This window comes from Hoplias malabaricus, chromosome 12 (assembly GCF_029633855.1).
Source record: "Hoplias malabaricus isolate fHopMal1 chromosome 12, fHopMal1.hap1, whole genome shotgun sequence".
NCBI classification, from domain to species: domain Eukaryota; kingdom Metazoa; phylum Chordata; class Actinopteri; order Characiformes; family Erythrinidae; genus Hoplias; species Hoplias malabaricus.
In genome coordinates, this window is record NC_089811.1 from 38,926,113 (window position 1) to 38,939,786 (window position 13,674).

General features: G+C 44.6%; 1 protein-coding gene across 3 annotated transcripts in view; it reads right to left on the bottom strand.

The window, feature by feature from the left end:
* Positions 1 to 13,674, bottom strand: part of si:ch211-45c16.2 (mitogen-activated protein kinase kinase kinase 13) — a 55,911-nt gene that overhangs the window by 9,399 nt on the left and 32,838 nt on the right. For 2 of the 3 annotated variants that reach the window (XM_066686472.1, XM_066686473.1), the window contains 10 exons: positions 8,454 to 9,176; positions 7,651 to 7,834; positions 7,344 to 7,535; positions 5,756 to 5,914; positions 5,330 to 5,488; positions 3,097 to 3,205; positions 2,761 to 2,870; positions 2,524 to 2,640; positions 1,350 to 1,496; positions 295 to 1,030 (listed from right to left, as the gene is read on the bottom strand). In XM_066686472.1, the coding sequence (XP_066542569.1) occupies positions 295 to 1,030; positions 1,350 to 1,496; positions 2,524 to 2,640; positions 2,761 to 2,870; positions 3,097 to 3,205; positions 5,330 to 5,488; positions 5,756 to 5,914; positions 7,344 to 7,535; positions 7,651 to 7,834; positions 8,454 to 9,102 (2,562 nt within the window). In that variant the 5' untranslated portion in view covers positions 9,103 to 9,176. The remainder of the gene's footprint in view (positions 1 to 294; positions 1,031 to 1,349; positions 1,497 to 2,523; positions 2,641 to 2,760; positions 2,871 to 3,096; positions 3,206 to 5,329; positions 5,489 to 5,755; positions 5,915 to 7,343; positions 7,536 to 7,650; positions 7,835 to 8,453; positions 9,177 to 13,674) is intronic. The other variant, XM_066686474.1, reaches the window with a different exon arrangement.

The following is a 13,674-nucleotide window of genomic DNA, read 5'->3' on the forward strand; positions in this document are numbered from 1 at the left end:
TTTCTGCACATTCACAGAGTGTTTGAACTGTATTTCTGCGCTGTGCTATCGCTAAGATATTAATAGAAACATCGCGAATGGTCGCATTTGACGCGCCAGGGCATTCTTCGACCCCAGGGGGTTAATGCTGATCCTGTTAAAGGTCCTAATGCACCCATAGGCTTTACGTCCAAAATTAAGACACCTCTTATAATTCCTAAATTCTGCTTCTTGAAGAAATCCTCTGGTGTTCCTCTGGTGTATGGCTGCAGAACTGAATGACTGAAATCGAGTCTAGCTCTCGTGAAGACTAACCTTGCGGAGGGGTCTGAGTGTGCGTGGCACGCTGCTGGTCAGGCTGTTTCGTGGAGACGCCTGCTGTGGGTGCTCAGCTAGGTCTTGGCCTTCTCCGTGCGATGTTTTGTCAGTCGTGCATGCTGCTGTTGCTGGAGAGCCCTCGCATGTCCTGAGCAGAGAGTAATGGGGCAGCTCTGGATGGCTGGGGGCTGGGGGTGTCTCCTGGCAGTGCAGGCAGCCAGGGAAGGGGTGAGCCTGGCAGCAGGGGCAAAGTGGCCCCGGTCCTAAACCCACTGACTGCCGTGAATCCGCATCCATTGTAGTGGAGATGAGATCAGGGCTGGAACCAGACACGCGTCGCTGCAGGTGGTCACTCTGTGGGCTGCGCAGAGCTGCAGCTGGCCCAAAATACCGGAGATTGTTGGCACATGTAGCCACAGCATTCTCTCTGCTCTGGAGAGGCAGGAGGGGAGTCTCCGGAGGAGGTTGGGGATGATGATGATGGTGGTGATGATGATGGTGATGGAAGTTCTGAGGCTGTAAGGGCTGTTGCTCTTCAGCTGTCCCGCTGCTGGGCTTCAGAACCCCGGGAAACTCACTGTGGCTACCCTTACTGTTAGCTCTGCGGTGGCGCGGCTTGCTGCGGTATCTGGCCTTCCCTGGAGGAGTGGAAACCTTGGGGCTGCCTGAAAGAGGAGAGGGGGCTGGGAGAGGTTCCACACTCTGGATCCCATCAGAGCGCAGCAGGTCAGGCCTACGGTGCACAGAAAAACGTACTGATACTTTAAAAAAAGAACGTATGAATGAATTTACCTCAAACTTGCTCAATAAATCACTGGCTTACGTTTGAAAACATACAAAAGCAAGGCACTAAAAAAACAAATGCCTTAAGGTTGCTGCTGTTTGTCAGCTGTGCAGTCTAATTTCATCGTATTAATTAAATATCTTAAAATGATATTCCATTAATACATGTTCAAATTAATAAAACACAACCATAAGGACTTTACACAACAGGCAAGACTGAACTTCTAATGTTAAAAGAGTGAAGAACAGTTGCTGAATTGCCCGGTTACCTCTTGGGAATTGGTGCACCAGGTTTGTGGCTCACACTGCCTTTCTTCTTTATGAGTTTCTCCACTGCGTTGGGCCTGACAATCGGCCGCACCAAGTGCCGTTTATAGGAGCCGGGGTATTTCTTCTCTACAGCCTGTTCTCTTCTGCTTAGTAGAGAAAAACTAAATTTAAAGACAATGAATTGAAAAGAAATATCTCCCAATACAGTATTAGGTAAATGTTCCACACTTTTAGAAAACGAGATACTCATTTAAAATAAACAGAAACATAAATATGCACCGTACATCATCTCAAAGGAAAACATCCTGTGGCTTCTCAGATGTTTCAGAAAAAAAAATTAAACATAATAATACAATACAAAGAGGTCACTCTCTGGCCTGGAGTGCCTAGTCAAATTGAAGGTGTGTCTACAGAAGTCATGTGATACTGCTGAGAGTTTTTGGGCAGGTAGGTGTCGCAGCCACACAGCTCCAGGGACCTGGAGGTTGTGGGTTTGATTCCCGCTCCAGGTGACTGTCTGTGAGGAGTGTGGTGTGTCCTCCCTGTGTTTGTGTGGGTTTCCTCCGGGTGACTGTCTGTGAGGAGTGTGGTGTGTTCTCCCTGTGTCTGCGTGGGTTTCCTCCGGGTGACCCTCTGTGAGGAGTGTGGTGTGTACTCCCTGTGTCTGCGTGGGTTTCCTCCGGGTGACTGACTGAGGAGTGTGGTGTGTTCTCCCTGTGTCTGCGTGGGTTTCCTCCGGGTGACTGTCTGTGAGGAGTGTGGTGTGTTCTCCCTGTGTCTGCGTGGGTTTCCTCCGGGTGCTCCGGTTTCCTCCCACGCTCCAAAAACACACGTTGGTAGGTGGACTGGCAACTTAAAAGTGTCCGTGAGTGTGTGTGTTGCCCTGTGAAGGACTGGCGCCCCCTGCAGAGTGTGTTCCTGCCCTGTACCCAGTGATTCCGGATAGGCTCCGGACCCTCCGGCGCCCTGAACTGGACAAGGGTTACAGACAATGAATTAATATTTTGAAGGACCACCATAAAATGAAAAATGCTTGTTCTTGTTGAATTTACCCTGAGGTAATTAGACTTAAATGAATAACCTCTGACTGTTGGGCTATAGAGCGTCTATCTGTAACAGAGTTGTATAATTTCAGGCTAAAACCAAGAGAGTAGTCAAGCAGTCAACACATACTTCATGAGCTCCTTTTCCCGCACTTCTAGCTGCAGCATGATGGCACTGAGCTCCATGTACAGGTTGTTAGCTCTCTCCAGCTTTCTCTCGTAATGTTCCCGGATGTCAAGTGCATGTCTGTGAGCATAAGAAGAGTGACAGAGTGAGAGAGAGAGGATAAAAAAATATAAGAAACTAATCTGTAATGTGAAGAAAATGTGCTTGAATACACTATATTTAATGCTGTCTTTGCCTCACCTGAGTTCATCTCTCCTGCGCCGAATCAATTCCTCATCTAGACGATGGATACAGGTTCCTTCACTCTTTATCTTCTCAAAGTGCTTTTTCACTTCCTCCCTCCACTCCGACTACACATACAGACACACAGACAAACGCACACACAAATGTTAAAGTCCATGCTCCTTCGTTGAGGAATTTACGGGTTCTAATACTGCAGTGGCACAACAAGCAGTGCATCTGTGAATCTACAAGGTCTGCAGGAAGTCGAAGCTAAATTAGCAAGTGAAACCACAATCTTTAAATTAGCAAAGTTATCTTTTTTTGTGTGTGACTATAATATTTACATATATTCACCTGAGATTTAAAGTATGTCTCCTGTGGAGTTCCCAGCACATCTGCTGAAGCAATGTCCAGGTGCAGCAGGATCTGTCTGAAGGACGGTCTGTTTCTGGGCTTACCTTGCCTGCACACAAAAACACAGCGAATGTAAAAACAGTATTAGTTTTCTAATACTGCACTGCCCACTTCCTCAATTCCAATCCCGTTTTACCTCTTGCCGTTAGACCATGGGTCACCAATCTTATCCTTAAAGGGCCGGTGTGGCTGCAGGTTTTCATTCCAATTAAGCATGAGCACACCTGATTCTACTTGTCTGATCAACTAGTCTCCTTCTCTAAGCAGTTCTACAGGGTGTGCTCCTGTTTGGTTGGAATGAAAACCAGTCCTTTGTGGATAAGCCTGCTGTGGATGAGACCCCTGAGTTAGCCCTAGCCCTCTGTTTTCCAGGGGTGGGGTGTGTCAATTCTTGTTGGGATACAGGAACAGGGCGTAGTGTTAAAGCAACACTAGAGTGACCAGACGTCCTCTTTTACCCGGACATGTCCTCTTTTTTAGACTTAAAAAAATGTCCAGGCGGAATTTCACAAACGTCCGGGGTTTTGTTTTTCTAGAGCTTACATAGAACTTCGAGAAGTTTCGTTCACAAACTAGTCCCACCCTCCCCTACTCCGATTGGTTCGCTTGAGTGAGAAGGGGGCGTGGTGAAGTAGCCTAAAATCTTCTGATTGGACGGTCTGACTGTAGAGCTACCGTTATTGGTCGATAACCTTCTCTGCAAACATTTAATTGGTCAGTCTGCACATCGGCATTCCTTGTTTATGTCAGGCAAAGCACATGCCAAAACAGCGAAAAGCGAGGGGCGAGAGCTCACCCCCCCCCTCTTTTTCACCATCTCAGATCTGGTCACCCTAAGCAACACGGCTCTTCAAACTGAGATTTTTCAGAGGCACGCTCCAGTTGAAGTATTATGAATGCCTTGTGAATCACCGGCAAGATGCAACAAAATAAACTCAGCAATTTAATAATTTTCTGCTTTCAAATTTTGACATGCCCTGTGAAGGACTGGCGCCCCCTCCAGGGTGTGTACCTGCCCTGTGCCCAGTGATTCCGGGTAGGCTCCGGACCCAACGCAACCCTAAAAAAAAAAACCCGAGCTCGCTACGGAAAGTCTCGAACGCAACCGTGACGTCACTGGTGGACAACAGCTGAACAACGCCGCGGTAAAACACCGTTATGACTGACTGTTATGACAGTATCTAGCTAAATAACCAACATTATTCATGACAATAGCCTAGCAATAAGCTAAACTCAAATGTAGAGGTACCGTTATTCTTGTAAATGTGATCGAAGTCGAACTCGAATTCATCCGACACTATAAACCTCCGTAATGCAGCTACGTAGCCGAGTATAATCTGAGCCACCGAGTTTAGCGAGTCAAGCTAACGTTAACTAACACCAACTAAAACAGGCGAAGTGAGTGTCCTTACCCTGTTTACCTCCATGTTACAGAGGCTCTTGAACACCTTTCGTTGGTGTCCTTACATGCCCATATTGTTGGAAAAGCGCCAGTGAAATGAGCTACAGATAACGGAGTGAGCGGATGGTCCTTTCCAAAGTGCCCGTTTAAAGTTGACAAATTTAGTCCATTTTCTGGATATTTTGGGATCTTTGGGCCATTTGTTCACAGATGTCCCACTGTACATTGAATGATTGCAGCCAAAAACAACACACCTTTTCGTCATTTTGCATTAAATTAAGTGCAGCTTCTAGAGTTGTTGTCCACCATCTACGTCACAGGCAAGACGCCTATTAGAGTTTCAGAACACCGTTGGGGGGGGGGACCAACGGTCTTTTAAACCTTATTCCTTCAATTAGTAAGAAATAACATGTTTTCTGACTATCAATAAACACAAGTTAGGAACTCAGACTCCACTGTATTTATTTGTTTGACACTTTCATAGAGCTGCTTAGCCTTAAAACAGCATAACATATCACTAGTTGTATGCTGATGTCTTGAACGCTGAGGAGTAAATGTCCAGTTCTATCATAGATTGTGAAACAATTTGCTACAGCAAACTGCTAAGTATAACCCAAATTCAGCTTCATATGACAACTAAGGTGATAATATTTTATTTTCAAAGACCTCCGAAGGCACGATGCCCTGAGACTTTGGTACACAATTGTAAGCAGATACTATGTACAAATGCTTTAAAGAATAGATTGTATTGTACAAAACGTATGTAGTCACCATGTCTGTTTCATGAGTATCTTGAAGCCATCAGGACAAGTGGAGGGCACTGGAAGGTGCAGGCTGTTACTCCCAACACCCCAAATAATGGCTGAAGAGTCAACATCTTTATAAGGAATCTCTCCAGTCAGAAGCTCCCATAAAACCACTCCAAACGACCTGTGGGGGGAGAGGGGGAAACAGAGAAAGTATGTTTATGTTGCAAAGACTTGCACACCTTTGCACCTACGTACAATCAGAGTCAAAGAAAGCTGGCAATTCAGTTACGTTCTTGGCTCAAATGTCCTTCTGACAATAATTAACCCTAAACACACAATGTCAGTGTGCCAGAACATTCTCGTGACAAGGTCTGCTTCCAAAAAGGTGTGGACTGCTGGATATGTAACCATTCGACTTTTTGAACTCAGTGCTTGGGCCGATACTTACCAGATGTCTACTTTCTCAGACACGGGCTCATTGCGGATCACCTCTGGAGCCATCCAGGCCACCGTACCAGCAAATGACATCTTTGTGCTCTTATCACTTAGCTCTTTTGACGTCCCAAAATCTGAGATCTTCACAACGTCATTATGAGTGACCAACACACTGTAGAGAAACAGAGAAACGATAATAATAATATTGTTCAACACTTTAATACATTTAGGAGGGTAAATCCCTGACGTCACACCATCATAATCACAGAAATGGAACACATTTTTAAGCATGTGCACCCTTTACAGAAATGTATCTTGGGTGAAGTTGAAAATCCTCCTTCAACCTGATTATGTTTCTAAAAGTGAAACTGATTTTAAGGATATTTCTAGTAATCCCAAAAACAAAAAGGGAAATTTTACATTACGTTACATTACGTGAGTGATGACAAGTAATGGTTGCTTTAAAGTTTGAGATATGACTGACAGCTATAGATCGATGCTGATACCAGAACTAAAATATGTTTGAAACCAGTTCAAGAGGTTATTCTGGTTTTGACACAGAAATAACTCTCACATATCTGACATATGCTTAGAAAAGACATCATGCCCTTCTGATTTCCAAGAACGTGTGCTGTCCCAACCCCATTCCTGAGCCACTTTCTGGCCATTTCATCCAATAGCCTTGGAGCTTATGAAAGATGACAATAAGATGATTCTTTTAAACTATTTAGAATATGGTGATAAACAAAAGTCACTGTCAAAGTCTACACCTTTAACAAAGGCAGCTGAATCAGGTGATTAGGTTATAAGCTAGGACGGTGGCGCAGCAGGTAGTGTCGCAGTCACACAGCTCCAGAGACCTGGAGGTTGTGGGTTCGATTCCCATTCTGGGTGACTGTCTGTGAGGAGTGTGGTGTGTTCTCCCTGTGTCTGCGTGGGTTTCCTCCGGGTGACTGTCTGTGAGGAGTGTGATGTGTTCTCCCTGTGTCTGCGTGGGTTTCCTCCGGGTGACTGTCTGTGAGGAGTGTGGTGTGTTCTCTCTGTGTCTGTGTGGGTTTCCTCCGGGTGCCCCGGTTTCCTCCCACAGTCCAAAAACACACGTTGGTAGGTGGATTGGTGACTCAAAGTGTCCGTAGGTGTGAGTGTGTGTTGCCCTGACTGGCGCCCCCTCCAGAGTCTATTCCTGCCTTGCGCCCAATGATTTAAGGTAGGCTCTGGACCCACCGTGACCCTGAACTGGATAAGCGGTTACAGATAATGAATGGATGGAGGTTATAAGCTGTATGACATTTTTGTATATTTTTATGTTAATCAACAACAGTTTTTTCTAATTAAGTGTACGATATAAACATAATAGTCATATTATAGTCATCCCCCGTCATTTTTTTTGTCTGTGTGTCTTATAATTCTGTCTCAGTGTCTTGGCTGTACACACTGCAACACATTTATTAAATAAAAACATTTACTTAGAAAAGCATATATTGTGATAAAGAAAATGTAGCCAGTGAAATCTTCAACCTAAGGTAAATCATTTTAGATGCTGAAGCAATAGCACACGATTGGCCTGTTCTGGAGTGTGTGGGGGCCTGAGAGAGGCTTACTTGGGCGATTTGAGGTCTCTGTGGATGATCTTGTGGAGGTGCAGGTAGTTCATGCCGCTGGCGATGCCTGAGGCCCAGTCCACCAGAAGACGTGGTGTGATCTTCCTGCCTGCCCTCAGAACCTCATACAGTTGACCCTGAGCACAGTACTCCATTATAATGCAGTAACAAGGAGCCTGAGTACACACCCCCCTGCAGAGAGAAATACAGCCGACATCAGAGGAAGCACGAGATAAGGAAAAGCATTTGAGATTTCCAGACTGTTTAAATAAACTTTTACAAACAGTACAGTGCCACCAGGTCATACTTGAAGCCGATGATGTTGGGATGTTTCAGCTTGCGAAGGTGTTTGATGTCAGTCTCTTTCTGTTCCCTGACTTTCTTGATGGCTACTTCTTCTGAGCGAAACTTTCCCAGGAAAACAGCTCCCTGTGCTCCACTTCCCAACCACTGCAGCTCTGAAATCTCCTCAAAAGGAACTTCCCACATGTCTATAGACAAAGGAACAAACGGATAAGTCACTGATCAAAATTACAGTTACACTTTTGCAATTTTCTGACGTTGCTGATGTTTCTATGTGGTTCATCGATGTGGTGACACAGAGGTCACTATCACAGGTCTGCTGTGATCTGGAAAAGCTCTTCATTTTGCTCATCACATAACTGAAGATGCTGAGAGCAAGGTAAACCAGAAGGTCAGGGGCTGATCTGACCCCATTTACACAGATCCACAGACAGGAGGCTATTTTAGAGCATGGCTTACTCCCAGAGAAGTAGCATGTCAACAAAGAATGACAGGCTGCCTAGTGTGTGTGTGTGTGTGTGTGTGTATTATATATAATGTAAATAATGTAATGTTTTTCTGATGTTTATTATTGTATAAGTAAAACTACCATCGTTTGCATAAACACGGTCATGAATAATAATAAAAAACAGACTGGCTTCTATGATTTCTGAGGTTTTATGGCATATTACTTTCTATAAAACACCTCACATACTAATAGTAGTAGGTGTGCACGCAATGTTTAGACATATCCAGTATGCTGCAGTATAAGCTTTTATTACTTCCTAGACACATTGTATAATGCTAAAATAAAATGAGACTGCTCACCTTGCTGTTGAAGCTTATACTCTGTAGTGTAAGTCTTTCCTATGATATTCCAAACAGGTCTTAAGCAGCCAAAGAGCCCTTCCAGGAACCCCCCTCCCGTTCCAGCTCTGTGAAACTGCAGTTTGATATCATCAGGATGGTGGTGGTGGTGGTGGTGGTGGGGGTGGTGCATGCCTTCCTCAGCATGCTCCATCGGACATCCATTCCCTCCCTCCTCTGTGCCCTCCTCTCCAGCACTGCCACACCCTCCCTGTCCACAAGAGCTGGGAGACTCAGGGTCTTCATGCTCCTGGAGCTGGAGAACGCTGTTTTCAAAGTGACCGTGCTCTCTGGTGGAGTCCTCACTCAGGGCTGTACACGGAGGGCTTGTCCCACTCAGGCCTGAATCCAGCTCGTCCCGGCCCGGCGTCTGCAACTGCTGCAGCGGGACAGGGAGGTTAGTGGGTGGGGCCAGGTCTGTGATGATCTGTGGGGGTGGTGGAGCAGGTGGGGCGTGAGGGGAAGGAGAAGCATTGGGGTTGGTCTTCTTCAGGGCGTCCCCCACCACAGTGAGTTTAAGTTCTTCTTTTAGCTTCCCCACCAGCAGGCTGGGGCAGGACGTCCAGGACAGCACCTCTGGGGAACTTCCCATAGTGCTGTGTGTGTGCATGGGCAGCCACCCACCAAGTGAGAGTGAAGCCAAAGGGCTTCAACCAAAGAAACTACTCTTTAAGTTGCAGGCACCTACAAAAGAAAGACAGAAAGAGGCTTATCAGTCTAAAGAGTACTTAGAACTCAGTAAAGTAAAAATGTGTTGTAGAAGGTAATTGATGAGGCTTAAAAATGATGGTTCCGCAAGGGTTCTTTAGTAAAGAGTCTTTTGCATGTTTAAAAACACACAACGTGTGTTTTTGGAGTGTGGGAGGAAACTGAAGCACCCGGAGGAAACCCACACAGACACAGAGAGAACACACCACACTCCTCACAGACAGTCACCCGGAGGAAACCCACGCAGACACAGAGAGAACACACCACACTCCTCACAGACAGTCACCCGGAGGAAACCCACGCAGACACAGAGAGAACACACCACACTCCTCACAGACAGTCACCCGGAGGAAACCCACGCAGACACAGGGAGAACACACCACACTCCTCACAGACAGTCACCCGGAGGAAACCCACGCAGACACGGGGAGAACACACCACACTCCTCACAGACAGTCACCCGGAGGAAACCCACACAGACACAGAGAGAACACACCACACTCCTCACAGATGGTTCTTAATTGGTCTTTATCATGAAAGGGTTAGATAATCCTCTATAGCACCTTTTTGAAAAGGGTTCTGCACGGCATCAAAATGGTTCTTCTAACTGTTACAAGCTTGCCATTGTAAACTTTGTTAGGGCTATAAAACAGACTCTGTGTTGTGTTGTATCTGTGATTAATTTATTTGGTATTAAGTAAAAAACCTTGGTGAACATCCTGTAAGCCTGGTATAATGAGCAAGACTGCATTTTTAACCTCTACATCAGGGTTTACACGGAGGATATTCCCATTGGTTATATCACAGATTGTCATAAAGCTTGCTGGGTATTGGACTGACAGAACACTGATGAACACACACACACACACACACACACCCTGTGTATTTTGTCAAAACCATGCCGATAAAGGATGCAATTCCATGCTGCAGAATAATATATAATCACATGACAAATAACCTTTGGTTTCATACTGGAATCTACAACATGAACTGTACTACGCAGAAAAAAAACGGAAAAGCCTATGTCAGTTACTACTAGGGCAGTCCTCCACTCACTTTTGTCAGTCGAATCAGATTTGACCGTTCAATACAAAGATTCGACTATTCATTCAAGTTTATTTTTTTTCCAGACAATCAGTAAAACCATTTGCATGAGTTTCCATGGTGATTTCCACCATGTTAAGAGGGTCAAATCCAACAGAGACCTTGGAATATATTTTTGGGCATTTAACATCGGTAGAAGAGACACTGCTTGTGAGGAAACATCTGAAATGCAGCCTATTTTAAATTTCCAACCACTGTGTGGATTTGTGGAACGAGACAGAAAGCATGCGTGTATTTATGTTTAAAATAAGCTCATGTAGCCTGTCTTTTTTTATTTCACAACATTAACATTGACGTGTAAGTGAATCAACAACTGAGACACTTTAAAATAAACTCACAGCGCTGTCTTTTACAAAATTACAGACATCTGTTCTTCAACAGGATTCGCCCATTTCTTTTTCCTTTAAACATAAAAATGAATTAAAAAACTAAATGATCAAACCAAATTACTCAAGATCTGATTATTTTTAATGTTTTAATCCGTTTTAGATGAAACAAAAATAAGCCCAAAATCGTCTTTTGCAGGTTTATTAGGCGTCAGTATTTATCTTTAAATATAAATAAACCTTAGATATAAACAAAGAAAATATACAAAATAAACACGTGATTTACGTTCTGAAATATTTAAGAACAAACAATCCTTCGTCTTCTCTTCAGTCATTTGAATTCCTGCACAAGAAACTGGTCCAAAGCGAAAGATTGGGCCGACGTATAAGTCCCAAGACTGATGAGGGGTCATACCCTGCTGAGGACAGCTTTGGACAGCGATCCGCATTTTGTCTCCAGCAGTCCATCTTTGTTGTTAGCCTAAAGCCCAGTTTATGCTTCTGCCTTAAAGGCAACGTGTCGATGCGAACCCTACAATGTAGACTATACCTTACCACCCCTCACCTCCAGCTTCCCAAATGTGAACCAGCGCGTGCTTTCACAAGGATTTCTTTTAGCTAGTCGTCAGATAGCTCCACCCATTAATATGTGACCCTTGTGCATGTTTTGTATGTTTTTTCCTGTTTAAAACAAACAAACAAACAAAAACTCTCGAGTGTTCGACCTGAAGGATCTCTGTTGAGTGAAGGGTCTCCGACTGGTGATTCGACTCATCGACTTTCAGGGGGCAGCCCTAATTACTACTACTCCAGATACCTAAAAAAATCCAGTTTAATTTCCTATCTCATTTCCTTTCCATGAGCCATAGGATTGCAAGAGCTTATATTTATGATGATTATCTTTTAGAGAGAGAGTGTGTGTGTGTGTGAGAGATATTCATGGACAGATTCCAGGAAACATTTGTTCTGATCTAACTCTGCTGGTTTACTCTGCCACGGCAGCATAGGGATTAAGCAGGCACGCGTATTAGGAGCTCTGAGAGCCAAACATCTGGCACACACTGCTGTCTCTCGCTGCGTAACCAGTGGCCCAGCGCAGTGAACATACACACACAGAGACCACCACTAGCTCTAACAGCCACACGGCTTATAATCCACTGCCGTGGTTACACAAGCTACAGGCCTGAGGCCACACTCCCAAAAGGGGACTTAATTCAGCCTCATCTAGGTCTAAATCACTACAAGCATCATGTGAACTCATGGGTGACACCCTGTCCTTATTAATGAGTGTGGAGGCAGGGCTAGATGCTCAGACACTCCCTCTACAGCTGCAATGTTCCCAGCCACAGTCTTGTTTTATTATTAAACAACTTGACAAAAATGTTGGGCTCCAGAACACAGAGAGACGACAAATAACAGCTACTCCTGCAAAGCTGTAATTTAATGTCAATAGCTATTTACTCTTCACTGAAGACAAACATAGGTAAAAGTATAATAATTTGTAAAGTATAATAATGGATAATAATAAATCAAGTCCAGTATCCAGACATCACTACGAAGGACTGGAATCATGACACAGACTGGTATAATCTCCAAGTTCCTGCCTTGAGCTCAATGATTCCAGGTAGGCTCTGGACCCACTGTGACTCTTATCCAGTTCAGGGTCGCGGTGGGTCCGGAGTCTACCCGGAATCATTGGGTGCAAGGCAGGAACACATCCTGGAGGGGGCGCCAGTTTTTCACAGGGCAACATATCTGTCAGCCAATCACAATTCACAGTCGTCCACAGTGACTTGGCAGGTTGTCTGTCCTTAGAACAGCGCCACGTTGCTAGAAGCTAAGGGCAGGTCTGTAAATTTTGTGAAGATATACAGCAAAATGGACAAGTTTCTTTTAAGACAAGGGCCTGGTCCATCAGATGAAAGTAGTGTTGAAGAAGATGAAGTAGAAGAAAAAAACCCACACAGACACAGGGAGAACACACCACACTCCTCACAGACAGTCACCCGGAGGAAACCCACACAGACACAGAGAGAACACACCACACTCCTCACAGTCAGTCACCCGGAGAAAACCCACGCAGACACAGGGAGAACACACCACACTCCTCACAGTCAGTCACCCGGAGGAAACCCACGCAAACACAGGGAGAACACACCACACTCCTCACAGTCAGTCACCCGGAGGAAACCCACGCAGACACAGGGAGAACACTCACAGACCTCTATAAAATATGGTTTCCTAGAAAATATTGATGTTATATTTTTCTTAATATTTTTGACACTTTGTGGCACTTACCATCCACAAAGGGGGCCCCATATTAAAAACGTTTGAGAACCGCTGCTGTAGTGTACAATAATGGACTTGTAGCAATAAGAGAAAGTGACAGTGTCAAAAAACACATAAAAATTAAATTTTGAGATTTCCTGGTTCGATGTATGCTGAGGCAACTAAAGGAGGAAAGAGTACTTCTGGAAATGTCAGCTACATTTAGGGCTCAGGTGAATTCATGTCCCAGGAATGTGTAAACTGAAATCACTCAGAGAACCACATTGTGTAAACAACTAATCCATATCCTGTTATTATTATTATTAAATTCTGTTCAATAATAAAGCAGGGTTTACACCCAGACATGTCATGTTGAATTCTGCTAAGGTAGGCAGGTGTGTGTGTGTGTGTGTGTTAGACTGTTAAATACAAACACATTAAGGTCCAGCAGAGGCTGACAGGAGAGCTTCTCACATGTGACTATACAGAGCAAAGTCCATCAGGGACAGAGAGAAGGAACAGGAGGAGATGAAAAAGGAGGAGTGGAAAGTGTTGCGTGAGAGAGATAAACTGTCCTGTCCTTTTGTGTGAGAGTGAAGAGGCTGTACAACCAGAGCAGGGCCTATGAACCTAGCACACTGTCACACACATGAATGCGAGAACATATTCATCAAATCTGCACTCTCAGTTGTAGAAATAGTTTGGATGGGTGTCTTTTTCTGTTTGATATTTGTTTAGAAACCAGAGAAGAAAAAAACAACTGATCAATCCTATTG